This window comes from Malania oleifera, chromosome 7, assembly GCF_029873635.1.
Source record: "Malania oleifera isolate guangnan ecotype guangnan chromosome 7, ASM2987363v1, whole genome shotgun sequence".
NCBI classification, from domain to species: Eukaryota; Viridiplantae; Streptophyta; class Magnoliopsida; order Santalales; family Ximeniaceae; genus Malania; species Malania oleifera.
Genome location: NC_080423.1, coordinates 110,221,654 through 110,249,645, shown reverse-complemented (window position 1 = coordinate 110,249,645; position 27,992 = coordinate 110,221,654). Strand labels below are relative to the sequence as shown.

The following is a 27,992-nucleotide window of genomic DNA, read 5'->3' as shown; positions in this document are numbered from 1 at the left end:
TGTTCATGACTCACATGTTTAAACCACTGAATTTTATTCCATCACTTGATTTTGTAAAGTATGTTCATGTACACCCCCCTCCTCCTTTAGTCAGGTTGGGGTTGGCATATGATCAACTAAGCCATGATGATTATGAGATAAAATCTTCTAATTATCCACAATGGAGATCTTTACATGTGAAATGGGGTTAATGTCCCCTCAGTCTGTAAGATGACCTAAAAAATACATGTACACTATGTACAAACACATACAGATTCCTGGTGAAAGGGATGGTCTGCGACATTTCAGCTGCTGATGTCGAAATATTTTGGGTCGGATGGATAATGGTATTCTACATGTAACTGCATTTCAAAAACACTTATTTTAGACAATATAGGGGTCATAGGATGAGAAGAATCATTTAGATTATAGTAACTGTAAGCAAATAAAACACAACATTATGGTTTGGTGCTGCATCATAGTGTTCAAAGTAGCGCGAAGCTGGCTGGAAGAAAATATTATGGCTTGCTTATCCCCCAAAAGAAGACATTGAAATCCCATCATATCTTCACAAGAGCAAGTCTTTCAGAAGACAAGTGTTAAAACATCGAAAGCATAAATACCAAGCCCACTCTTGGAGACAAAAAAGGGGAGATGAATGCACTAAACTTCAATCGAATTTACTAGAGGAGCTTAAATCATAGAAAATACAGAGAGAGCTCCCTCAAAATTCCTCCAAGGTGTTGAGTTGTGGGCCTTGCAGCTCATATTCAAATGCAGCCAAGGGAACGTTTAACATCAAGCCTTGAGTGCTCCATACAAAAACTAGCTGGGTGATGAATGGATCAACTGCGCCATTGGAGGGTTCAGGAGGGATGGCACAATATAACGTTTTGAGTCAGGAAGTAATGCCCATATATCATTATATGACGCTATTTAGGAATTACACATGGGTCTATTCATAGTTCTAGATGGGGGTTGAAGTCCTAAGGGCCATTCTCATTCTGCAGCGTAGTGGACATTTCACAACTTAGGCACATTATTGAACCCTTTAAATTGTTGTGTTCTCTCTTCTCTATTCTATTTGTTGTTTTTCTGTGTGCGCGGTTGTATAAGAAATTTATAGAAATGATCAGTTTCTGCTCAAGAGGTGTTTGGGATACCTAAAGCACACTGCTAAAAAAATAAAAGCAGGAGAGAGCTTGGATGGAACTAATAATGTGGACAAGCGGGGATTACTAGAAATTCATAGTGAAAGAAGATCATGCATGGAAAAAAATTAGCAATATTAAGTCAATACACATGTCACTGCCACTACATTTGACAAGTATTATGATACATACCTTGCCCTCATCAGTATCCGAATGCCGTTGGGGAAACACAACTCTCAAATCATTGTACAAGAAGAAGCGTCGCTCCCCTACAATGTCCATAGAGTTTCTTTCTGGTGCAGATAGAGGATCAGACTTGCACCTTTGGATTGACCTAGAAAATTTCTTGGGAAAAGGGCATAAAAATCGAAGATGAAGAGCATAACGCAGACCGCCGGAACCAGCAGTATTCTCATTGACCTTAGAAGAACTATGTACAAATTTGCTTTCTACATGATGAGTATTCAATGGGCAGTTGATTTCCCCACCATTCTTGGTGTATCCCTTACTGTCAAACCCACTAGAGTGTGAGGCTGTTTCCATTGCTACTATACTTTGGTCTGTAGGTTGTAAGGAATGTACAAAGTCCACACCACTTGCACAGGTGAAGTCCCTGCTATGGTGTAGAGAATGACTTGTATTTGAGACTAGAGATGATTTGATGTCACATTTCATGTCAGAACCTCTATCTCCTCCATTCCCATGTATTGAAGTTGGTTCGGAAGAGGCAAGAGTGACCTTTTGGCGCAGAAACGTCTACGCTTATTCCAATAAGATGCAGAACAAAAGTAATCACAATTATTATCATGAAAAGAAATGCATTAAAGAACACAATAAATACATGTCAAAAAATAGCAATTAAACAATGAGTAGAGAGTGAGGATTTTGGCATAATCAAATAAAGCATGTTAAAGTTATGCACACAAAGGGGTGTAAATTGGGCTCAGCTGAGCTGGAAATTTGGGTAGGCTGAGCTAGGGCTAAACTATTTGTGGTGCATGCACTCACGTATAATGTGCTTCAGAATCACATGGCTGTAATCGTTCTCTGGATCCATACATTACATGGTATAAATTTATCTTTCACCTTCATGTGACCATAATAAGCTCAGCTGATAGGATAGTTGATCTAAACCACAAGGTCTCAGGTCTAGAAAATTATCTCAATTATTCTGAAGAAGCAATTTGAGGAATATTTTGATTAGGGCCAGATGGACTTGAAGGTTGAGGTGGAGATGAAGCTCATGAAAACTTCAGCAGGGGTTTAAGAGCTTACAATTAACGATGAGCGGGCACAGCTCAGCCTCAGACGCCTTATCACCTCTCTCAGTTTCAGGTTGAACTTCCAAACTTTGTTTAGCTTAACTTAGCTTTTCCAATTTTTATACATTCTTTTGTGAGAGCACATCCACCAACAATTTCTTGGAGTTTCAACCTCATTGCTCTTATTATTGACAGGATCAAAGCATCCCGTGTTTCTATCAGTTTCCATTTAGATTGCACCCATCTATGAATGCAACTCATTAACCATAATAAAAGACAAGTTTAAGCTGAATTATGCCCATGCTTAAAACCCTATTCCAAAAATTATGATGGCAACATATTTCATACCAAACTAAACAGAATAACAGAAAAGATGAGTAAATCTTTCCTGGAATTAGTTGCACTTCCACTCCAGATGAAATAATTCACAGAAGATACAATCTAACCTGTAGTGTCTTTCTAACCCCATGGAATTTCGATAAAGCTTCAAGAGCAATAAAAATTCACATTAGTCAATTTCTCTTATGGAACATTGCAGGTCACCTCACTAGTTTTAGGTTTTAAAAGATATCAGCTTTCCATCTATATTCTCAAAACTGAAACTTCAATTGGAAAAAGGAATCAAATCAGGATTAATAAAGAAGTAATTGAGGCTCTCCTGAGTCTCCTCAAAACGCCTAAAAACACCCGAAGGCATAGCCTTGGATGCAAAAAATGATTAAAGAGGCAAATGCGCAATATGGTAAGGCTTATGCATTTGCATGGGTGCACTTTTTGCACTTTTTTGATTGAGGTCCTTGTGAGGTTATGTGAATTCCTCGAGGCGTTGAGCAGTTAAGGGGTATGCCTTTCGGGAATTATATTTTTTTTAATAAGTACATATATAGGTCACACATTGATGATAATAATGGTAAATTCCATATTTTCTTTTCAAAACTCAAGTCGATAAACTTTTTATAATATTTTGGAATTGGAAATTTTCAAAGATATTGTTAGAGTTCCACATACCTTTGTACCGGTCGGCATGTCACTTAAATCATAGTTACAAAAGAAGGTGTGAATGGGTGTCTTTTCTGGATTGCTCAGAACCTGCCAGGAAAATTCAGTTTGTCAGAAACAGAACCAACTCTTGGCACAAGAGCCCACAAGATATCATTTTTGCATTAAAACTAAGAACTTAGATGCCCCCAAACACGCGCGCACACAAACACATGCATGCATAAGTTTATGTAGACACCTTCAATGCAAGTCATAGAACTACACAAATCTTCTAATGATAAACAAAACTGTTATGAAAACTAACCTGCTAGAAGTGCACATACACATACAGCAAACAGAAAAACATAGAGAAAAGGAAGAAACGAACACAACAAATTTATCTGGTTCAACTGTGTGTTTACATCCACAGAGGCCTAACAAAACGTCCACCATTCTCAAATGAATAATGGCCTTCAGGTTTCAACCCTTGGCTCCCCCATACATAAAATCTAAGGACACTGCGCCTTTGAGGACCTTTGACCCTCTTGCACTCCAGGCAAAACATTCCCATTGCTTAAAGACTTTGAGTAGAGCAACTCTGAATATAAACCACTTCTCAACAATAACAAATCTTGAGAGCAACTACACATGCACCACAAAAAAGGATGCATAAGCTCATATCTTGTAAATTGTCATTTAGAATAGTGTCTAACACTATATGGCATCATTTTGACACAAACGTGGCCATGGGCTTTACTTGATGAGTTCAATCCTACCTTGGCTTTTACTTTTCCACATCAACAGCCATCTCGGGCACCAATTCCAGCCTTACAATCATTTCATTTCGAAGTCATCATGTCGGAAAACTCTATACCAGCAGAAGCATTTGTTACAACAAAATAATCTTTGATTCTTTCATTGAACCAGCAAATAGCATCCTTTAGAAGTTTCAGAAGGTGATTTTAAGCAGATCACAGATGCAAATCCCCAAATATTACGCATTAAGCATGAGATTTACGGTACCTTTCAAAGATTGAGGAATCAAATTCATTCAGTATAACTACATTTACACAGTACCAAATCTCCCCTTCTAGAAAGAGAAAATCACTGGTAAATTAGTAATAAGAAAAACCAGAGCATACTATCAATTAATTATCCCACATTCCCACCAAATCCTTCGCGTTTTATTCGATCATTTATTTTCTACATAAGCTATATCTGTCGCAGAATCAAGTGTAGATTTACCTTGATACCTTCTGATAAAATTATTTTAAAAATAAAATAACAGTCAGTATTACATATATTGCCCTATGTGCAAATAATAACAATACTTAGTGTTCAAAATTTTAGCCGATAAATGCTGAGAGCCAGTGAGATCAAGTACCAGTTGTATCCGGCCTTTCATAGGTATACGAAGACGGCTTTTCTCTGCCCGTGAATCATCAATGCTAAGGCTTCTCTTCATTTTTGGGCCTTTAAACCTGTTTGATGCGAAATGACCTGCAATATCTATTGAAGAATAGTATAGCAAGTAGCTATCTCCATCCATACTAGTTACAGAAAATGGAAGTTTTTGAGATTGTGGAGAGAAACTTCCTCCAGTGATGCTAAGAACAGCTAGGAAACCATCAATTTTCTGCATAAAAAATTAGAATCAGAACAAATTGATTAATTATAAAGTCCAGTGTCTATGTTATGAATTCCACACATGAATAACACCGTCTATCACAATATTTGAAAGCTCACCTTACTGAATTTCCCAGCTGATAAACGACCTGACAGGAGGGACTCCTCAAATGAACCAACCAATGATCTTCTAACAGGCAGTACACTCGGAGTTTTAACAAACTTGACACAATGAGGAGTATGCGTAGTATTCCGACCCCAATGTTGAGTCACACAAGTTTCACATTCAGGGGTAAACAGGTCGCACTTGTTCTGTAAAATATCAAAATCCTTAAATGATGCGCTGTATCGCCCAAAGTCCTCTTTCTTCTGAGAACAAGAAACTCCCAGGACAGTTCCATCTAGTGACTGTTCCATATCCTTCAAAGTCAAGCAGTTGTCATCTAGCTCTCTCCCAATATCCCTACTTACTCTTGCATTTGTCATTCTTTCAGGGAATTTTGGACCTAGAGGAGACAAAGACAACAGAGGCGAAACCATCTTTTTAGGAGTCATGTTTATTTCCCCTGTTTGGGGCCTTAGCTCAGTCATTTCTCCAGAGTAGTCATGTCCACATGAAGATAAAAAAAGACTTTGCAAACGGGTCTTGTTCTTGACCAGAGGTCCATCGGTGAAAAGGATGGAGTCCATCCCACAACAATCATCCAGTGAACTACTCCAGTCTGTAAAACTAGAAGCAGACCATCGAGTGTTCAAACCATTTGTATTCCCGATATTAGCTTTCTTGTTCTCTTGTGAAACATGAACATTAAAATTATCACTAACAACATGGGAATCACCATGATTTTTGCTCCCATTAATATCAAGAGCATCACCACTAAATTGATCTGGAAGAAGCATGCTACTTAAAGGAGATAATAACCGTTTCCTAGCCAGAGGCCCAGCTGTCTCAGTTGCATTGCCAGTGGTATTAACCACACCACCAGATGAATGAACCTGATCTAATTCATTTCCCTCAAATACATTACCAGGACAATTCAATGCCCTAGATTCAAAACCCACAATCCTTGAAATAGGGCTATGAATATGCCGCCCACTTCTACAACTCAACCATCCATTTCTATCAGTAGGACCAAGCTTCAACCTATGCTTGTTGGATGTGCCATCTTTTTGCATACGCAGACCATCTGGATCCTTTTGAAAATCCAAGATGGTTTTATTTTGGAAATCTCCTAAAGAAGAGCATGGGAAATCCCCTGACACTCGATTTCCTAAGTTTCCCCCATGCATCCCATTTACATCACAGCTGCTCACGCCAACAAATCGAGGCGGTGTTTGCACAAACGTGCTCAGTGATGCTGCTACTTCTTCTGCAATGCTAGTGGACACTTGAGGCAACCCCATCTACCCTGCTTTGTTATATTGTCCTCCTAAATCTTCAAGAGTGTCCCTTTAAGCTACCCTATCCAATCTTCTCTATTCTGTTCTTTGTGCTCTCTTCAATGTGTTCCTGCAAAAGAATCAAATCTAGTCTTATATTCCGAATGAAGGATCAAATCTAGTATTGTGTTCCCAATGAGCAAATGAAATTCAAATTGCCAAATGCCAACCGAGCAGTTCTATCCAAGAAGATTAAAACCTTGCACTTAATTCAGCAACAATTTGAAGATGTAAGATGCATTTCCAACTAAACCAAGTCCATTCTACAACTATGATCTCCCAGCCTATTGCTATTCCCATAAATCCATTTCAACCACAACACCCTCATAAGATTGTGTAGAGAAAATTATGCACAAAACACAGAATCCAACTTTCAAACAAATTGTGTAATTCGAGGTTAGTCCACAAATCAAAGCATAATGTCAGCATATTGCTCAGAAGCAACTCAGGTCTAGGAGTATATGAAGATAAAGACAGAGAACATGAAAAGAGCATAAGATGCTCATAGCAGATTATCTTTGCTCTTTGCCCCTACCTTCTTTCTTCCCCTCCACCCTAATGAGAGAAGAACCATATTCCTCATCTTAAGTCTAATTTTGTAGTTTTGTCAGAAACAGACACAAACTTAGATCATTTAATGATCAAATGGTAGTGCTTATTACAACTGTCGGCAACTTATATTAAGCACTAGCTCCACCTAAAAATGAAGATCATCATTGAGGATCACTAGAGGAATATATATGTATGTACATACCATGTTCTAAGCTTTATAAGACTAAAATGAAGTCAGCAGAGCCTATAAACCGTAACAAAATCCCTCCAAAAAAATTCCAAGATAAAATGTAACAACAATGTAAGCTTCAGAACCCCATATTTTCAAATCGATGAGACACAAAATTTGAAATTAGAACTTCCAGAGTGAATTCCTAGGCAAAATAAACCACATAGAAAAACTAAATGAAAGCTACTAGCTACTAGCAAACACAAATTCAGAGAAGACCCAATCTTCCCTTTCCATAGACCTATCAACTGCATCAAAGTACCTTCATCTACCAGTTCCGACTAGGATTTTCACAATGCCTCGTTTGATGAGACAGAAAATGCAGGAAAATAGCGGAATTTCAAACCCTCGAATCTCATATTATTCGTTATTCGGAACCCAGATACCCAAATATTCCACCCAACTCAACCCAACATCACACCATCTAAATCAGTTAAAGTTAGAGTTATACGGTCCACTGAAAATCAAACACAAAATTCGAAGATTTTATTTTCCTATATTTTCCTCCAGTTTCTCAGCTCCCAAACTAGAGAACACCCACACAATATTGGAAGAAAAAAAAAAACCATAATCGTGATAGGAAAGAAAAAAAAAAAACGACAACGACGATGATGATCAAAAAATTTTATTCTGATGATCAGAGGACGCACCCGCAAAGCTTTATGATCATTTAGTAAAATCATCCATAAACCATGCTCGAAAAACTTGCAAGCACAGATTAAACCCATAGATCGTGGCCATCAAAACAATTTTTTGGGTCAAACAATCACAACATCAAAACCCATATCCCCTTCCTCTCTATCATTCTAAGATTTTCTTCTTCCTACTTCTCCTGCGTGACTCTTCTGCAGTTTCAGAGGTGCTTGGCATTCCCCTATACCCCTCTCTCCTCTCTCCCCCCCTCTCTCTCTCCTTCTCTCTTTGTACGCCTCCCAAATAATTCTGCGTCATCCCCTTAACCAGAAATTTCTGGCTGTATGTATGTACTTAGAAAACCAAACCGCATACAGAAAACCACACATGCTCTCTCTCTCTCTCTCTCTGCTCTGTGTCTGCGGCTCTCTTTTTCCTACTTTTCCCTGTCTGTCTACGTTCACGCCTAAATACAAAGATTGCCCCAACCTTTCCCCAAAATGACCACCAAACCTCCACCTATATAATGTGTGGAATTTTTTTAGTATTAAATTAGGGTTTATGTGAAATTTTAAACACAATTCAATATAAACAAATTATTACAATCAAGCAATCAAATTCATCACTCACATGATATTAAATCATTCATTGAAAATAAAAGTTAGTCGGTTTATATAAAATTCTATTATAAGCAGATTGTATTTATTGGATATCTATAAGTTCAATTAAGATTTGTTTACTCAAAAATGCATACATTGAATTTGAAATATTTTAATTATATATATATATATATATATTTCAAGATTTTCATAATTATTAATTTTTAAATTTAAATTCTCAATGAAAGGAAAATTTCTTTCTTTTTATATAGTTTGTATAAAATTATGAAAATAGCTATTCATTCATGAATTAAAAATTTTTCTATATTACGGTATGGGGTTAGATTTTATTATAAAATAAGTTGAAGATCAATTTTAGTTTTTCTTAAATTAATTCTCCACAAGATTTTAATTTTTGTTAGTGTAATTGATCCCATTCTTTTATGACTCAAATTTAATAGTCAATGATCCTTAATTGTATAATTTAATTAGTATGATTTTTTTGCAAATTTAAAATCTTATAAATTCATTGTTACCTTTTGAAAATGAAAGGTCCATATATAAAGAAAGTTTGTTGGAATTAAAAACTAAATCAATTAAGGTATTATTTGGAAGTTAGATGTTAGGGTTTGGATTTTGATTTACGTGTATTCAGAATAAATTTAAAATAATTTTATATTATATTTTTTTTCAAATCATGTGAAAATTTTAATACAATTTGTGAGTTCCAAACATTACTTAACTGTAACTAATATGGAACAATTTTCTTAAATAAGAAACATCTTATGTCATAAATAGAAAAAAAAAATAAAGGGGTGGATGTTCAAATTCTGTTAAAGCTGAGAAGATTTAGTCTTCATTTAGAATGTCTAAAAAATAAATAGTTATTATAAAAGTAATCATATTAAATTATTATGTCTAAGTAATATTCAATTTATACTTAAATAAGTATATATTTAAAAATAAATATTTTAATTTTTTTAAAAAAATAAATAATTAAAAATATTTATTTTAAAAATTATTTATAATAATTAATCATGAATTATTTTTAAATAAATACTTTTTCGGATAAATATATACTTTCCAAAGCACCTCTTTTGGTTGGGCTGAGTTAAAGTTGGACCTTCAGAAAGGGGAAGTTGGCCCAGTCCATAGGGTGTAGGGGCTTCAATTAGCAACTCTAATGGGCCATGGAAAGTGAGCTTTGTCTGTCATTTGGGTGTGTGGACTAATTGTAGGGAGGAAATTGGGCTCGGCTTCCCTTGGCAATTGGGCCTTCATCCCTCTAATACAGCCCAACACTGGAAAGCCTGTGGTTCTAATGTATGTTAATTAAGGATAACGAAATTGAATAATTTATTAGAAAAATAATAACTTTTTAAACTTTTAAAGTTCTAAATATGTACCTCTTAAAACTCGTCAAAAAAAGTTAAAAAGTTAAAAAGTTAAGTTTTAAAAGTTGAAAATATTATCTATCATACAAATGCAATCTAACTTTTACTTTTGAAAAGATATAAAAAATGAAGATCAAACTCACTTGACATGACTTTACTAAAGTATGGTCGTTTTCATAATTCGGTTAAAATTGAATTGATCGAGTAAATTCGGTCAGTTCAGTTCGATTATAAAATTTTTTGGTTTGATTTGGTTTTTGATTTTCGGTTCGATATTTGGGTTCGATTAATTTGGTTAACCTAATAGTACAAATTAATATTAAATAATTATATATTAAAATATTTTATATATTATATATATATAGTAAACTTTTATTTATTTTAATATATTATATATTAAAAGTTTACATATATTACTTATATATTTTATATATATTAAAATACTAAATCAGCTGACTGATTTAACCAAAATTTAATTCAATTGGTTTTAAAAAAATCAAAATTTTTAATAATCTTATATTCGCTTATGATGATATAAATTGTTTACAAATTTTTAACTATTTATTTTATAATTTTTTTTATAAAAAAATTAGATATGATTATTTTTAAATTAAAAATTTTAAACTGTAATTAATAACTTTTAAAAGGTAAATTCAAAGAAGATCAACCAATCACTTAATTAATAAAGTTAGACAGAATAATATTTAGTTAAATAAGCTGTTCAAACCACTAAATAAAATAAAAATATATTTATTTAAAGAATTTAATGTTAATTAAATATAAATAATTAAATATCTATTCTTAAACCAGCTCATTAAAGAACTTTAAACTTAGTTTGGGTTTATAAAAAAAAAATTAATAAAAAATTTTAAACAAATATTTAATGTAATTTAATTTAATAAAATTAAATTTCTCTCTCTCTAAAAAGCGAGCCTAAGCACCAGACTGTGAGTAAAAAACTCACCTTCAGCTCAATCGATTCGATTCCTTTTCCCTCCTAGGGTTCGTCTTCTCTCTATCTCGCTCTCTCTCTCTGCGATCGAAGATGGTGGACTTCGCCCGCGTGCAGAAGGAACTGCAAGAATGCAACAGGGACGTCGACGTTTCCGGCATAAGCGTGAAGCCCAAGGCCGACAATCTCACGCGCCTCGTCGGCACGATTCCAGGCCCCGTCGGCACTCCCTACGAAGGCGGCACTTTCACCATCGATATCGCCTTGCCTGGTATAGGAGGGAAAAAATTAATGTTCTTGTTTAATTTTGAATTACTGGTGAACCACGTAGATATTCCCTGAATTTTTCGATTGGGGTTCAGTGAATTGTTTTTTGTTAATTTGGGGTTGGATATTGTGGCTTAAGGATTTTAAATGGCTATCTATCTGCTGTTTAATTGAGATCTACTAAAATGTAGCTTTAGGGCGTGTGCATCCCCTTTCCGGAAATGTGTTTATATCACTGATTGCTTTAGTTGCCTGTCTGCTGTTTATCTGGGATGAAAATTCTCACTCGGGGTTCAATGCCTTGCCCTTAATGAAATTCAGATTACAAAGATTGTAGCTTTAGGGTTTGGAATGACTATCTATATTTTTTAATTGGGGTCTATTTCGGGGCATATTGTTTAGGGTTTAGCGCTTGGAGTATTTATTTTTCTAGGCAACACTGAGTTCTTTGTGGATATGTGTTCAGATGTTACTGATTATTTATTATTTTTTCAGTTGCTATGCTTTTCATGGTCCTATAGAGCCATCGTGATCCGCCTCTTCCCATGACCTTGCATATGCTGGAGCTATGTGCACCAAGCTGCCCTTTATGCCTTTCATTACATTGTTTCCTATGTTGCTTATTCATTGTCCTATTGCTGCTTGTTTAGGATGAAATAGGAGGTCACAGAATTTCTATTTGCTTCCATTGTTAATGTTGGCATTCTTTTTACAGATGGATATCCTTTCGAGCCTCCTAAAATGCAATTTGCCACAAAAGTTTGGTAAGGACAAATTATGTGCGGAATTTTTTTAATGTACCTGTACTTCTTTTTGACTTGTTCATCACATCTAGTAGGATGTTTATGTTCAATTTTGTTGTACATGTACCCATGATGGCTGCAAGCTTGATTAATGGTTTTCAAAGCTTTCATTGTGATCCAAAGTATGTATTATTTTGCACTTTGATGCGCATATATCAGCTAAAAAGAAGGTGGTGAAAAGTGTTGTTCCTCTGAACTCTTTACATGGTTTCATATAAAATGTATACTTATGACAAACTAGAAATGGATTAAGGCATTTTTAAGAAGGGAAATTGAACAATTTCCAAAATAGTCATTGCCCACTATTGATATTCATGGTTTCAATTAGCACACCTGATGCGCCCCTCCATTTTGCCCTACCTGCTTTGATTCTGTGTACTATATGCTCAATTGCTCATCAATTTCTCCCTCCGCTTGCATAGTAAATTCAAGAAGCCAAAATCTATTCATGGGTTCAATTAGAATGTAACAAATTTCATGCCCTTTTAAGAAGAAAATATTACTATCTTAACAAAATAAACGCCAGAGGGACAGATAACAGATCGTCAATCTTGAATGAGATGGAGGCTATCCCCAAACCATAATTGGATCCTGACCAGCTGAAGCCATTTTTGTGAAGAAATCAGTCCAAATGTTTGCGTCCCTTATGACTTGCCCCAATCTTCAATCCCAACTATGTTGAAGAAGCTGACCATGAAACTGATCTGAGCATTCTTAATCAAACTATGCCTCCTAAGAATCAATCTCAATGATTGCGTGAGTCCTTTGTCCAAGCCAGATGAAATCTGTGTCTAAACATCTCTGCTCGTATTAGAAGTCCAGCCAACAGGCCCAACACTCACCAAGAAATCCATTATCCACTGGTTATTGTCCCTTCTAGTATGCAACAATCAATGCCTATATAGGCGTTAATGTTTTTCTCGTTTGCTTTTGTATAACATCTTGGGATGCCCATGTATGCAAATTACTGGCAAAGAAAACAATGTCCGATACTTAGTGATTCAGATTGGGTATGCCAGTTTCACTTTCCTTTTCAGTCATGTGCCTTGCTGATAGGATCGTTGTACAGATCACTTGGAGAACAAATCTGTGAGGTTCTGCATGGTTTGCTTGTAATGTTTGGGTATTGATACAAGTTTTGGTTTTTCTGGATCCTGTTTGTCTAGATTTTCTTAACAGTATGCGAAAAATGTATAACAAGGCTGATAGATTGTAAACAGTTGAGAATTTTATATTATACATATTTTTCTTTAGCTCCACATGCTTAATTTTTTAATTTGATCTCTTTTTTTTCCCCCCTCTTATAAGCAGCGCTTCTTTATAAAGAAAATGTGTTTCATATTACTTTAACTTGTTATTCTGGCTGTATCTCTTACAAAATCTTAATTTCTATTTTGATTGCTTAGCGAATTTTACTTGTAGAAAAGGTTCATCACTTCTTGTAGGAATAGTTGATGATCATATCCTTTTTCTTAAAATTTGAGATTAGTGTGAAAAAGCATCTATTATTTATTTTTGATTTTTTTTTTTCAAAAATTAGCAGTTGGAATACCTTTTCTTTTTGTCTTTAGTCAACTGTTTGTTAAATGAAACTATTTCCAACTTGCCTCAAGTTAGTGAGTAAGAAGCATAAGAAATCATGGTTGTGAACTGGGAGCATTACGTAATGCTAGAAGTTCTTGCAACTGAGGTTGAAGCAAGTGAACTTTTATTTATTACAAAAATCATATCATTTTCTTCAACTTAAATAAGTGCTCAATTCCTAATTTCTACTTACTGTACGTAAGGCAAAATCAGAATTAAATTAAGTATTTTTTCTTATTGGTTGAATTCAGTTTTCACAGCATGGCATATAAAAGTGATACCGTTGAAATTTCAAATTACAAGCAACTTTTTGCTACTAAGCTTCAAGTCCCACCATGCGGGGTTGGCTGCATGAATCTTTTCTTTCCATACTACATGATCTAGAGCAACATCGTCAGAAAGTTGGGAGTGTTTGTCAAACCTTATCTTACAACCTCAGCCTAAGTTACGTAATCTTACCACCTCAGCCTAAGTTACCTAATCTTACAACCTCAGCCTGAGTTATTTTGCTTCCACCCTGACACCTTTGGTGTCAACTAAACCAATCTTCCGTATGATGGAAGGTACAAGTTTCTATTATAAATACTCAATTGACCCCCGGAAAAGTTGCTCCAAACTTTTAGTTGGCTTCATGTCTTTTAATCTTCACCAAATTTCTCCCAAATTTGTTGGCTTTGACAGATTAAGGCAGGAAACTGCATTTTGGAAACCTTAAGAGGGACATTTTCCTTAAAACCATAAGAATGAAAGATGCACAGGAACTAAAAGTAAAGTGTGTGGTAACTGGTTATCCCTTACACTTAGCTTGCTTGCAGTACTTTTTGTTTGCAGTATGCTGTTGATGTTTTTCAAAATTACCAGAAGAAAGTCAATGTGCTGCATTTACTGGATGAACTCCTGTAGTTCAGTAATGGGTTAGATATATAAAATTCAAGCCATGACAATCCTGTTCTTATCTTCCGCAAAATCTTGGAAGTTTTAATTGGGTCTTTAAGGCTTAGTCCCCCCCCCCCCCCAACTTGTGGCTGATAAAAAGGAGTTTTTAAGGAATCGATGAAAGGGTGCTGAATTAGTTTGGTGTGGTGTGAGAATTGGTTTAGCGGCCCCTGTCCTCCATTCACCATTGGAACTGTTTTAAAACTTGTAAGATGCTTAACTATTAAAAATGACCAATATTTTTAAGGGACGTAATTGATGTGTAGATAATTTTGTAATATTTGAAAAAAAAAAAAAAAAACCACGGATACACAGGGAAATAGAATGATCTTTTAGAAAAAAAGCTAGCTTTTAGCTTTGATAGTTTCAAATTAGCAACTTTTAGAAGTTCCTTAAAGAAGCCAAAAGCTATCTCTTGGAAGCTAAAAGGCTATTTACCAAATGTGTCATACTCAACTTTTACTTCTAGAAGGATAAGTTCATCCAAAAAACTGGGGCCAAATTCACTGCAAGGCATGGTTATTTCATTGTATTGGTAAGACTAAAAGATGTATTTTCTTGCCTACATTGGCCTTTACTGTTTGTATATTATTATATTGATGAATTTGGAGGCAAAGTGAAGAAAAAGGTTTTTACTGGAATCTTTTTGTCAATGACGTGGCTTTTATGCACCCTTCTAATGGATGGTTAGTAAATCTGGATTTTACATTGATCTGCTGTGTGTAGGCTGTTACAAAGTTATTACTTTTGACTTTTGAGTTTCTTGATGTATGATAATATGCATGGGTACTTATTTGAAGTTTTATATGTCTAATTATTGTATACTTGTGTATTCATTGCCTTTTGAAGGCACCCTAATATCAGCAGTCAAAGTGGAGCTATCTGCCTGGACATTCTGAAGGACCAATGGAGTCCAGCACTTACTCTCAAAACAGCCCTTCTTTCTATACAAGCATTACTCTCTTCCCCTGAACCAGATGATCCACAAGATGCTGTGGTAGCACAACAGGTTCAGTTTACTGCTAGATTCTCCCCAATCACTACATTGCTTGTAGTTGAATATTTTTCATATGGTTGTAAAATATCCTCTCCCTATTTCATGGCAGCATTCTGGTGTCGTCAGTTTTTGTAGTTTGTTGCCATTTCTTATTCATTCATTTTTTCCATCGATTTCGAAAATTTTCAATTAGCTTCTGCATGTGGGTATTGCAGTACCGTAGGGAGTATCAGACCTTCGTTGGCACAGCTCGGTACTGGACGGAAACCTTTGCCAAGGCATCATCTCTTGGTGATGAAGAAAAGGTGCCAATGGCTTTTTATATAATTTTTCTAGCTGAGTTTTTGTGATGCATAATTTAAGCTTCACCTATGGATGTATGGAAAGCTTTTGTTTTTTGTTTTCTTTTGTTTTTCCTGCCAAGTAATTGTATGGAAAGCTCCGGTTGGAATTTTTACTGCAGGTGCAAAGACTTGTGGAAATGGGCTTCTCCGAAAGTTTAGTGAGGAACACACTGAAAGATGTTGGTGGTGATGAAAACATGGCTCTTGAAAAGCTGTTATCTGCTTAATTTTGGGAGCGTTTGTGCCCTCATGGAGACTTCCAATTATACAGACAAGATTAATTTGCATATAAGCTTTTAATATCTGGTCTAGCTTTCTTTAGCAATTGTATCTTTGTCCAGACTGCTGCTTCAACCCTCAAGGGCAAGTCTTCTAATGTCATTCTTCAATCTCAATGGCATGTAATTGACAAACAAATCTTGCTCTTTTGGTATGGAAAGTCCCTGACAAATTTCAACAGGAAATTGCATAGAAAGTTTGCTGTTTGGCTAGATTTTTCCCCATCATTTTCCTGGTTTTGTGGTAATAAGGTGTGTGTGGATGAAACCTTTTTTTATTTTTCTTATTTTTCTATTTTTCTACTGTTGAGTGCGGAGTGCAATCTTTTAGGCAAGGCCGGTGGAATATGTTGCAGTTCCTTTATTTTTCTTGACCATGTGTTGCGTGCTTGAATATGTTTAATGATATGACTTGTTAAATTCTACCAACCCAAAGCTTTCTGGCATATTTTTCAGGAGAATGGTCACTGGAGAATTTCATCTTTGGAGTCTATCTTCAGTACTATTTTTCTCCTTGCTTGACTTTGCTCCTCTGTTTCCAGAATATTTCCAAATTTAGAACAACGCGTACTTTCACTTGACTTGAAAATGATCTTTACTTTCTTAAATTTGAAGAGTAAGAGCTGTTGCAGATCTTTGATTGGCTGTAAAAGAAATGACTTTTCTTTAGTTTTGAGTGCTGCCAAACTTCCCTGTGCTTCATTAGTTGAAAAAGCAATATAGATGAATGCTGCATTCTCACTAATTGTTCTCTCACATATCTTTATTCTCATTTTAGTTGTTCGCTGGATATTCTGCGAAAACACCAAAATCTTATGTATGAAACGACAAAAGCGTCACAGATCGGGTTTGTGCAAAGGAGTTTTGAGTAGGAAATTAGAACATTAGTAGCTTTTTTTGTAATTATATTTTGATTTTCCACCCTGGACAAGTTGGATGAAAACCATTCTTTTCTGAATTAGGCTAGCGATTTACAGGTTTGCCTTTGAATAAAACAAGTAAGCATTAATCATTTGAATCTCCAACAACTATTCCAAGAATGACACATCCGATTCGACCCATGGACAACTATGAAAGCTTGAAACAACTTACAATCAATCTTCTTAATCCTGTAACTAAACTTTCGCTCGCATTGTATCATTGATCTACATACCAAAGACGATAACATTTGAGATTATGCAGAGAATTCAGGAGCAGGAGCAGGAACAGGAGCAGGAGCATGGGGTTGACAGATGATGAAGATGGCCATTGCTATAACCAGGGCCAGGGCCACGGCCACCACCAGCCCTATCTGACCTCCATCGTCATCTGAGTCTGAGCAGCACAACTTTCCCATTTTCTCTTCTTTAACTTCTTTGGCAGTTCAGTCTCTCCAATTGTAGAAGACGAGAAAAACTATAAGAAGAAGAAGAGGCTTTAATGATTTGAGGGTTGAGACAGCAGCACAGCGAAGTGAAAATTGACACTTCAACTATGAGTGGATTCTTGGGTTTTGGGTTTATGGCTGTTCTTGATTTTGCTTTCTTCTTGTGGGTCTATGGCCAAGTCGTTCTGTCTAGATCATCACGAGGACAGGAGTTAAGATGCCCTCAAAATTTTCTATGTAATAATTTTCATGGAAATTCAAGATAAATTATTCAAAAAATTAGGTGGGTAAATACATTCTTATGTTTTGTGGGTATGTTAGATTGGAAGAGAATCTCGTACTCAAGTAAAATTTTCAAGACGAACAAATTTTGAGCATTTACTAAGAAGTCGGAATTCACATTTTCAAAAATTCTCCGAATCAAGTAATTGGTGGGACAAAAAAAAAAGTCTTCTGTTTGCTCAATTCTAGGATCCAACTAGCTCATTTGTACGATGCAAAATAAAAAATAAATAAATATAGCTCGTAGTCATGGCTCGGGATCTACAAACGCAATGTTATTTGATCTTAGTAATTACTGACGTGATAATAAACTTATATAATTTAATCATAAAATTCAGATATTTCTTAATCAAAAAGTGGGGGAAAAAAAAAAGGGATTAGCTAGAGAGTTTAATGAGTCAAAATTTGCAAACAAAATAAAAACAAAACATGAAAAGTCCACATTGGTTTAATTTAGAAAATGGTAGGTAGTAAGTACTCCATACTTCTATTTGTACTTGTGTTCCACGTGCATGCACTTTGGTTGAATTATGTTTCCAATTAATGAAATAAATATAATTTCACTTCATAGAGCAATGCATTGGTCCAAGTCCTATGGCAATTCTTAATGCTTTTTTTTCTATTTTTTTTTTAAATAATAGAAATTACAATGAATCTATTGGGGAAGACAAATCTAGAAGGTTCGTCCTACCCCATGCCTAGCCCTAAAATGTGGGACAAGTTTGAACTTCAATTGTAAAGTTTAGTATTTTTAAAAATTGAACCAAATTGATCGGTAAAAAATTTTTAACTCCGACCGACTTTAAATCTGGTTAAATTTCAAACCAATAGTTTTTAGAAGTCGATAAAACTAGTAAAATTTGGATTGTGGGCTAAGTTTTAAATCATTTTTGTTCAAAAAAATATTTTTTAAAATCAATATTTTTATTTTTATTTAAAATGTGTATAATATATACGTTGTACGAATTTTTTTATCGTTAAAAATAATATAGAAAACTTTATTCATTATATTTTACATAAATATTAAAAAATAAAATATATGATGTTTTTTTTATGTACAATACAAACCAAACTTATTGGACCGACATGTACTGATAGTTCACCAAATATCATTTTGAAAATCGTTGATTGTGCAATACACCTAATTAAAGATCACATATTTTTATCACCAGTCACATTTTATAATTCTACTGGACACATATTATTATACATGATGAAGATAGTAATGGAGTGATGTTGAAGCGAAAATGCTCTAATTTTATTACTATTCAATTAATCTTTTTTCCTCTCTCTCTCTCTCTCTCTCTCTCTCTCGTCGACTTACCCTTTAAAAGCATTGATGTGGTAGCCCAAAAATTTATTCTGATACCAACTGCGGTGACCCGAATTTTATACAGTGGAAGACCTCAAATTCATTTTTCCAGAATATTAAATAACTTCATTAAAACAATATCTCCAATGTCAAATTTAATACATCCTTAGAAATTCTAAAATATACAAGAATAACAAATTTAATATTTAATCTAAATTACGCTTTCAAACCCCACTCACGTTTCCGCTACGCTATTCTGATTTCGGTTATGCTCCTCAAGGTATCTGAAATATTTGATAAGAATTGGGGTGAGACACATCTCAGTAAGTAAGAACTAAATTATTATCAGTGTGTGACTGATATAAGTTTCACAATGAAAAAATATATTTAATAACTTTAATAAAAATTGCATTTGTAAAATGTAAGTCACATATATAAATTAATATTCATGCTTTTCTCCAAAACATTATTCGGGCCTATTAAATGACCATAATCACATAAACATACAAATATGTACAAAAGAATAACTTCTGACCAACACATGTCATGTTTAACCCTCATGATCGGGTTGTACGGTCCGAAGACTGGACTTAGCATTGGTTAATCGCCAAAGTTAAGTCAAAAATTTATGTCAATAAGATCAGTTTGTCTATTGCATTCTAATCTGGAAACAAGTAGATACAACCCTACTCAGGCCAAACTGACTATCCACCGCCAACACTTTCACAACAGTGTGGCTGCACTAATATTCCTCTGTAGTTACAGTACCGAGCATTCACCACATCCGGCTCATCAAGGTTCTTAAAACATATAATTGTAATTTATGCAATACAACAGTGTAATACTCTCATCATTATTCCTAATAAAACACGTAATATATATAACACAATAAAATTAACAATAAAACACATAATAAATATTACTTCATAAAAAATTCCAACATGCTTAATTATGCAATAAAATAAATTAAACTCATGTCACACAATTTGCGTGTTAATTATAATTTAATAAATTACTGGAGAAAATATATAATAATATACTCGAGTATATTTTATTAAAAATGCAGGTATGATCACCTTCACATATTTAATTTAACTCGAACACATTTATATAAAATACGACATGATCAAATCTACGTACTTCAGTTTTACTCACATAAATATTAAAATAAAATCAATATCATCAAATTCATATACTTAAATTTAATCGAATATAATTAAAATAAAAATATGATCAAATTCCCACAGTTTAATTTGACCCAGACATATATTCCAATATATTCCTAAAAACTTGATTTGATCAAATCTCTGCAGTTTAATTTAATTCCAAAATATATTCCCTAAAACTCAATTTGATCAAACCCCTGCAGTTTAATTTAATTCCAAAATATATTCTCAAAAACCCGATTTGATCAAATCCCCGCAGTTTAATATATAATTAAAATAAAATAATCAATTTAAATCAGACATATTTTAAAATGAAACCTGACATAATCTAGTCCGTTTACCATAACCCTTGAAGTGTACCTACGGTATTCAGATGATGAAATTTCTCCGGTTAAATCCTTGGAGAGTGGAGATGGCACCTTGGAATGATGTCTATTTTTCAATTTGACTGAAAATGCAAGAAAAAATAAGAGAGAGAAAGAGAGATTGAGCGCGAGAGAGGACGGTGAGAGAGAGAGAGAGAGAGAGGAGATTTCCTATCCTGAGCCTTCTTTTATATATATAATTATATTATATTATATTATATTATATTAATAAGTATTAATTAATTAATTAATTTTTAATTTTAATTTCTTTTTACAATTATATATATATTATTTTTGGAGTCGTTACAATTGACCTAATAATAGTATAGTCTATTGTCGGTAAGGGTCTCTATTGGAATTATTTTAATTTTAAATGTTTTGTTTTTATTTCTATACAATAAACAAATAAAGTGTGAAAACACATTTGTTTAAATTAGTAGTTTTTTTTATCTATTATCAAATTTCAATTATTTTTTTTTTAAATTGAAAATTAAAATGTATGATTTTCATTTGTTTTAATAACCTATTACCAAAATGCTTCAATAGATAGAATTAACTTTAAATAGTTGTTTATTTACATAATTTTTTGAAAATTAAAATAAAATGTCAATAGGATTTTAAGATATAATTAATAAAAAGATAATTAAACTTCTAAAATAATTATAATAATTTGTTTTTATTATACTATTTTATTATGTAGTTTTATATTTTTTGTTTAGTTATTTTTTATTGTTATTTTTAATTTATATTAGTTTTATAAATATGAGCCAAATAGATTTTCTTTTCTTTTTTTAGTTTTTGACTTTTGTTTCATAGTTTTTCATTTTTATATCTTCTAATAATGATACTAAATGACCCTAAATTTTCTTGTAATCACTCACTCACACATTTAACTTGTTAGCTTTACCGTGATCCCAAGAAGAGAGGTGAATTGGTACTTTTAAAATTTAAACCTTAGGTAAATCTTCTAACAGCAGTACATTCACAACCCTATGGTCAATCTAGTGCATGTAATGTAAATACGTACCAAAAATTAAATAGAGCAATTTAATTAGCAACACATGCACTAGAAAGCAGTAAAGGAAGGGTAATACGCAAAAATGTTATTGATGTTCAGCCAATTACCTACGTCCCCACATTGGTTAACAAGTACAAGGATTACCACGATACTTGCTCACTTAAACGGGTGGAGCGGCATCTAAACAAATCAAGTCAATTAGCACAGGCTGACCTCAAACTTTACAATCAATCCTTATTGGGCTAGATTACCGTCCCCTCAGGCCACGCCTAGAAACACTCAAATTTTACAACAATGATATTGGTATAGTGATTATTCTTTCATGTAAAACAGATATGTACCCAGTTACGTGCAATCACATATACCATCAAATGATGTAATAAGTAAGTTCAATGTGGTTTAATATATCAACTCTCAAATATATATGCAATCGATGCAATCAGTACGTGAGAGTGCAAACCAGTATGATCTTTGTATCACAAGATGTTCAATCTAAATGCTCAAACGAAGATGTCAGTCAAACTTCATATATTTCAACTAGCAAATTTTCTCAATCATATAAAGTTCAAGCAACGTATAAATTTGGTTTACAAAAAGAGATTCAATCTTTGTGTTCAACAGATGATGTAGCTCAAAGAATATTGTAGTAAAGATTTTCACCTCATAAACAAATATCTCTTCAAATATTTTTCAAGATAAAACACAATAGATATTTGAAAATTATTTTGAAAAGATTTTGCAACCAAAATAATATACAAGTTTCTCAAGATAATGTAATGGATATGTAATCTCAGAAGATCAAAAGAAGTCGAGAGACTTATTAACAAAGTCCCCTAAGAATACTTAAGATTTTGCTTTCAAACGTATCAATCAATCACACACCTTGGGAAAGCAAACCTTTTGAGCAATCAATACTCAAATCAAACTTACAAAGTAATAAGAGAAGGTAAGAATGAGTGTTTAAAGCTTAGAAATGAGTAGTATGAATTTTGAAATTGAGAGAGAATTTTTAATCAAATTTTCTAATCAAGTTACTAATCATTCCAAATGAAGGAGTATATATAGACTTCTCCTGAATTATAACCATTAAGGACACAAGTGAAATTATTAGAAAAGATTTAATATTATTTAATTAAATTAACCCCAATTAACAAAGTTAACCGCGGTAAAAAATTTAGAGCAACCCGAGAGCACCGATCCACCAGGACAAGTTCGGTTGACCGAAGTTCTTGAGGCTTGGTCGACCGGGACTAAAATGAACTGCTCGTTCGGTCGACTGGACTTATAATTCCAAAGGCGTTTTTTTAATTTTGCAAGATTCGGTCGACCGGGACCATTTTGAACTGAGCCAGTCGGTCGACCAGACCGCTGAGTTCTGGCACATGGGAACTCAATCAACTAGGGCGCTGCAATGTTTTTTCTTTTCGGTCGACTAAGAAGTCAATATAGTTGACTCATGGGGACTGCGATCGACCGGGGTCAAATGAACTGTCAGAGTTCGGTCAACCGGGCTGTGGTCAACTTGTTGACCCGATCCTTGGTCAATTGACTGGGGGCAAATTGTACATGGAATGCTGGTTGACCGAGTGTGCACATTTAGTGCACTTCAGTCCTATTCCATCCAACAATCACCCCTATTCAAATGACTAACACATATAAGTGAATGAGCGAGTGTCCTAGGGTCCTTTCTAGGTCATTTTTGGTTTAAACTTACTTATTAGATCATGCAGGTGATGTGTATGCGATTATTACAAACCAAACCCTACTTACTATTACACACCCTTTCAATAATAATGAAATAAAATACAACATATAAATTGGGTCTTCATCTTCAATGTAACGACCTACTCCTTTTTCACATTTTTTTTTTATATATAAATAAATTATCATCACATCATACATTCCAACTCAGCAGGTCACAATCCATCTGGGCCCGTGGGCACCAGGGATATAACAAAACATACAGCAGAAGCCTACGCAGCAGAAAGTATAAAATCATATACATCTTATCATAATGTGCATAACACATACCAGAGTCACTACAATTTCTATCTCACAGTATATACATCTCAAAAATGAAATCTAGGGACAATCCCCACAAAACCTAACTATCCCTACCAAAAACTTACCCTTCCAAAGAGGGCAAACAACTGATCTAGATCAGCGGGGCTTTTCCTGCTCTCCTATCAGGGGCTCCTGAAAAATGTATAAGATTTAGGGGTGAGACACCTCTCAGTAAGGGAAATAAACTAATACCAGTGTGTGGTAACATGAGTATTCTGTGTTCTACATATACCATACATAACATATTCAATACTGTTTATCAAATATGGGAAAACATATGCATATCAACACATAGCAGAATATACTGCATTTTCATAAACATATCTCATCTCATACACTAATAATAACATAAAACAATCCTGGTAGGTTAGCTGGCTGTTGTCATGTATTACCCCCACATGACTGGGTTGTGTGGCCCGAAGGTGGGACCTGACAATGGTTGGCCGACCACTGCCAAGTCAAACAGTGGTCTGTAGGTCCGATGGGTCTACCCAGACTGGTCCGTACACCAGGGGCGATAACAGCACACTTCTTGAAAATAACCACATCGACCATCCAATCTCACACCACTCCGTACAACGGCGTTAACACAGATATCATGATCACGAGGACCATGGACACATAGCAACGATACCGTGCAAGTGCTAGCCTAGACCAAGCCAACCAGGTTCTGATATCATATACATATACTAAAACCGTGATACATAAATATCTCATATCATTTATTTTCACATCAATCATATCATTTCACATATATACGTGTATTATGAAAATCATCGGCCCGTACGCCGGTATTACACATTTTATCATAACTCGGCCCGTACGGCGGCAAATCACATAGCACAGCCCGTACGCTGGCAAACCACATAGCACGGCTCGTACACCGGCAAATCACATAGCATAGCCTGTACGCTGGCAAATCACATAGCACGGCCCGTACGCCGGCAAATCTCATCCACATAGCACGGCCCATACGCCGACAAATCACATATACATATAAAAATATCTCGGCCCGTACGCCGGTTTTCCATCATAGAAATCCATATCGTCCCCATTCCAAAAAAAAACAGTATTTCACAACATTTTTATACTCATGCCACACTAAACAAATTTTCTACGTATTCAACATATCATCATTTAAATAGTATTTTTCCAAATATAAATCATATATATAAATATATTTATTTTTCCTAAAACCAGATGCTACATATATATACATACATTTTCTCAAAACAAAACTAGCTTAATTTATCCCCTTACTTGATTCCTGAAAAGCCCCTAAGTAAATCTTCCCCGTACCCACAAGGTTCTCAACTCAACACCCTGACAATGAAAACTCGCAGAATTAAAGTTTAGTATTTTCGTACGTATAACATTTTCTATAACTACCACTAAGTCAAATTCGACTTAAAAAGTCTTACCTCAACTTAGGGATGATTCCCAACGTTCCTAATCAACACCTTGGAATTGAAAATTTCAGTATTAAAGTTTAGTATTTTTACGCGTATATCACTTTCTTCAACTGCCAAAAATCTAAATATTGAATATAAAGCCTTACCTTGGATTTGGGATGAAATCCAACTTCGTTTCCCTGACGATCCACTCCGGCAGACTTGTAGAGAACTTCGCCAGGAGCGTCGTGGTGGTTTCGGTTTGTCGATTCGGCGTAAAACTAGCCCGGAATCGAAGAGAGAGAGAGTCGTAGGAGAGAGGGAGAAAAGAGAGAGAGAGAGAAAGAATGAACTCACACCCACCAAAAAAATCTAATTCAATTTGGATTTTACTTTCAAAACTTCTTAAAGAAGCTTGTGTTATTTTATATATAGATATATATACACACACACACACACACATATATATATATATATACATGCTTTAATATTTATATATATATATATATATATTTGTTCCTTATCATACTATTCATTTTACTTGTTAATTTAATTATTTTATTTATTTTATTATTTTATTATTATTATATTTTTTTTAAATTAAATTTTATTATTATTATTATTTTTCCCGGTTACTACATTCAATCTCTCTTTGTGCAATCATTATGATCTGTCAATTTGAATACCTGCACATAACCTCAAGTATGCATTAGATGCAATAGATATTTGTCATTATCAAAACCAGGCATTACCTATAAGGTCAACATAACTTTTAAAAATTTATAGAGACATATTAATATAAAAATTAGAAGTAAAATAATGTTGATTAAGGAGTAGGATAATAGGTTTTGGTAAAATAGTTTTTTAAATGTGAGCTGGATGGTTGGAAAATTTTATCAAAAAAGTTTATAAAAATTAATTAGTGCAAAAACATGCTTAATTAGACCAGCCACCCTCATCCAAAGATTGAAAATTCAAAATACGTCGTTCTAGAAAAATAGGACACATTCAATTGCGAAAAGTATTTTTATTTTTGATTTGTGAAGTAAAAAATTTTACTAGAAAAACTATATTTCAAATTTTCAACACATGTATTAAATAAAAAAAATTCTTTTTTTTTACAAAATTTTCATATAAATGTTGAAAAAAATTAAAACAAGGTATTTTTCAATTCTTACAAGAATAAAATAAAAAATAGAAATTATTTTCACTTCTTTCTATTAAAAAAATTGAAACAAGATATTTTTCAATTCTTAAAAAAATAAAAGTTCTTTTCAATTCTTTCTTTGAAAAAAAAAATAAAAATTGATAGCATAGTTGTGGGTAAAAAGAGAAAATTTGGGGGGGAAAAAAAAAAGGAAAATTGAGAGAGACAGAAAGAGGAGGAATTAAAGTCATTGAGTGAATTAAATATTAGCAGCTAATGGAAGTTAGTAAAAGCAACTCTAAACATTCAAAGGTCAAAGTAGCGTGTGATTTGAGCTTTGAGCCTTTGACACAAACACATTGACTACTTAATTTTACTTTTTCATATTGCTTTCTTTTCCAAAAAATAAAAATAAATAATCATTTGTTATCTCGAGTCTAGACTAAACGCGTAATCGTAAGAGTAATAATAATAAACATAACTTACATAGTAAACTTAAAGCTCTCTTAAGTTAAATGACCAAAATTCGAGTCTTAGGAATTACAGTTTTTCATTTGAAATAATATCTTAATATTTAAATGGAGAAAGGTCGAGAAATAGGTTTATTATCCCAGTGAATTAGTCGAATGTCTAAAGGGTTTCGGATATTATCATTTCAAAAAATAATAATAATAAAAAGATATTGAATTTCTTAAATCCGAAGCATTCTATAAGACACCTTGTACTCGAGCTTCAATCATACTTCATGGCATCCATACTTTGTTCGTAACTTTACCGTATGATTTCTTTTTAAGTCTAAACTTGTTTTCTGCTCGTGTCTAAAAAAAAAAAAAAATGACTTTTGTCGTACTAAAGGTAGTACAATTTTTTCTTTTTCTTTTATTACATGATTGTGCAAAGTCACAATTGTGTCAAAAATTTGAAGGATTAATTTTCATGTTTAGCTTTTACTAGATTTTTTAAATATAAAAGACAATACAAAACACCATTTTTTTTAGGTAAGACCATCATTAAGATTGCATATGATATAAAGGCATTTATAAGGTTTTAGTTGTTGTCCCTAATATTAAATTGTAGTATCGTACTTTAATTGCAATATATCTGTGTTAATAGTAATTACAAGTTAATTATTGATTGTACTTAATAAAATATGGTCCTTCGTACCTTGTTATCTTTTATTAGATTTTTTATATAGAAATCGTATGCTAATTAATAGGACAAAAAGACAGCGACCTCCTCTGAAATTTGACAAAAATACACTAACTTATCCTATGGTTTCAAAAATTTTAAGGACCTCTCAAATGATTTTAAGAATTTCAAAAATCTCTTTTGAAGTTTGACAAAAAGACAGAAACCTCTTCTTGTATTTTGTTAAAGAAAAATAAGTCTTTAGAGGGAAGGTTTGTGTCTTTTCGACAGATGTTAGAGAAGGTTTGTGATATTTTTGAACTTTTACGGGAGGTTAGTCGAATTTTCAAGATTTTAAGAAAGATTCTTATTTTTTTGCCAAAACCTAGAAGAGGTGAGTGTCTTTTTCTATTCATCGATTATTTATTTTATTCAAAACAAATATCAGTATGCATACACACAATAATTATTTTATTTACAATGCACGTGTACCGACTAGTATATATTAGCTAAGATATATATTTAAGATATAATTCTGAAACAAATAAAAATGAAATTATCAAATGTTTTTCTTCTTTCACTAATTAAGGATATTTACTCTAAATTTCAAAGGAAAAATTTTAAAATTTGAATTTAAATTTATGTAATTTTTTTAAAAAAAATAATCTAATTTTATATTACATTTTATTCAAATTTACATAAATTCAAATTCAAATCCTAATATTCATTGTTTTAAACACTGAATAATT

At 33.6% G+C, this 27,992-nt stretch overlaps 2 protein-coding genes across 3 annotated transcripts; one reads left to right on the top strand and one right to left on the bottom strand.

The window, feature by feature from the left end:
* Positions 1–15: 15 nt before the first annotated feature.
* On the bottom strand, positions 16–8,288 carry LOC131160734 (uncharacterized). 2 transcript variants are annotated; one of them, XM_058116611.1, is made up of 6 exons: positions 7,868–8,288; positions 5,117–6,506; positions 4,755–5,006; positions 3,401–3,481; positions 1,323–1,886; positions 16–341 (listed from the first exon to the last, which is right to left on the bottom strand). In XM_058116611.1, the coding sequence occupies exons 2-6, from the start codon at positions 6,398–6,400 to the stop codon at positions 285–287; spliced, it is 2,238 nt and encodes a 745-aa protein (XP_057972594.1). In that variant the 5' UTR covers positions 6,401–6,506; positions 7,868–8,288; the 3' UTR covers positions 16–284. The 2 variants fall into 2 exon arrangements, with proteins under 2 accessions (XP_057972594.1, XP_057972592.1); XM_058116609.1 differs by lacking the exon at positions 16–341 and having other exon boundaries at positions 1,235–1,886.
* A 2,425-nt stretch (positions 8,289–10,713) lies between these two features.
* Positions 10,714–16,190, top strand: LOC131160733 (ubiquitin-conjugating enzyme E2 27). The gene is made up of 5 exons (XM_058116608.1): positions 10,714–11,066; positions 11,778–11,826; positions 15,235–15,394; positions 15,598–15,687; positions 15,846–16,190. Exons 1-5 carry the CDS (start codon positions 10,889–10,891, stop codon positions 15,951–15,953), a joined length of 585 nt encoding a protein of 194 aa, XP_057972591.1. The 5' UTR covers positions 10,714–10,888; the 3' UTR covers positions 15,954–16,190.
* Positions 16,191–27,992: the final 11,802 nt, after the last annotated feature.

Bases quoted from the DNA above. Each gene is read 5' to 3' on its own strand.
- LOC131160734 (XM_058116609.1), bottom strand. From the start codon at position 6,400: ATGGGGTTGCCTCAAGTGTCCACTAGCATTGCAGAAGAAGTAGCAGCA. The intron at 5,007-5,116 runs GTGAGCTTTCAA...TTTTTTATGCAG, and splicing joins CAGCTGGGAAATTCAGTAAG to AAAATTGATGGTTTCCTAGC. The intron at 3,482-4,754 runs GTACTTGATCTC...TTTTCCTGGCAG, and splicing joins TGAAAGGCCGGATACAACTG to GTTCTGAGCAATCCAGAAAA.
- LOC131160733 (XM_058116608.1), top strand. From the start codon at position 10,889: ATGGTGGACTTCGCCCGCGTGCAGAAGGAACTGCAAGAATGCAACAGG. The intron at 11,827-15,234 runs GTAAGGACAAAT...TGCCTTTTGAAG, and splicing joins CAATTTGCCACAAAAGTTTG to GCACCCTAATATCAGCAGTC. The intron at 15,395-15,597 runs GTTCAGTTTACT...TGGGTATTGCAG, and splicing joins ATGCTGTGGTAGCACAACAG to TACCGTAGGGAGTATCAGAC.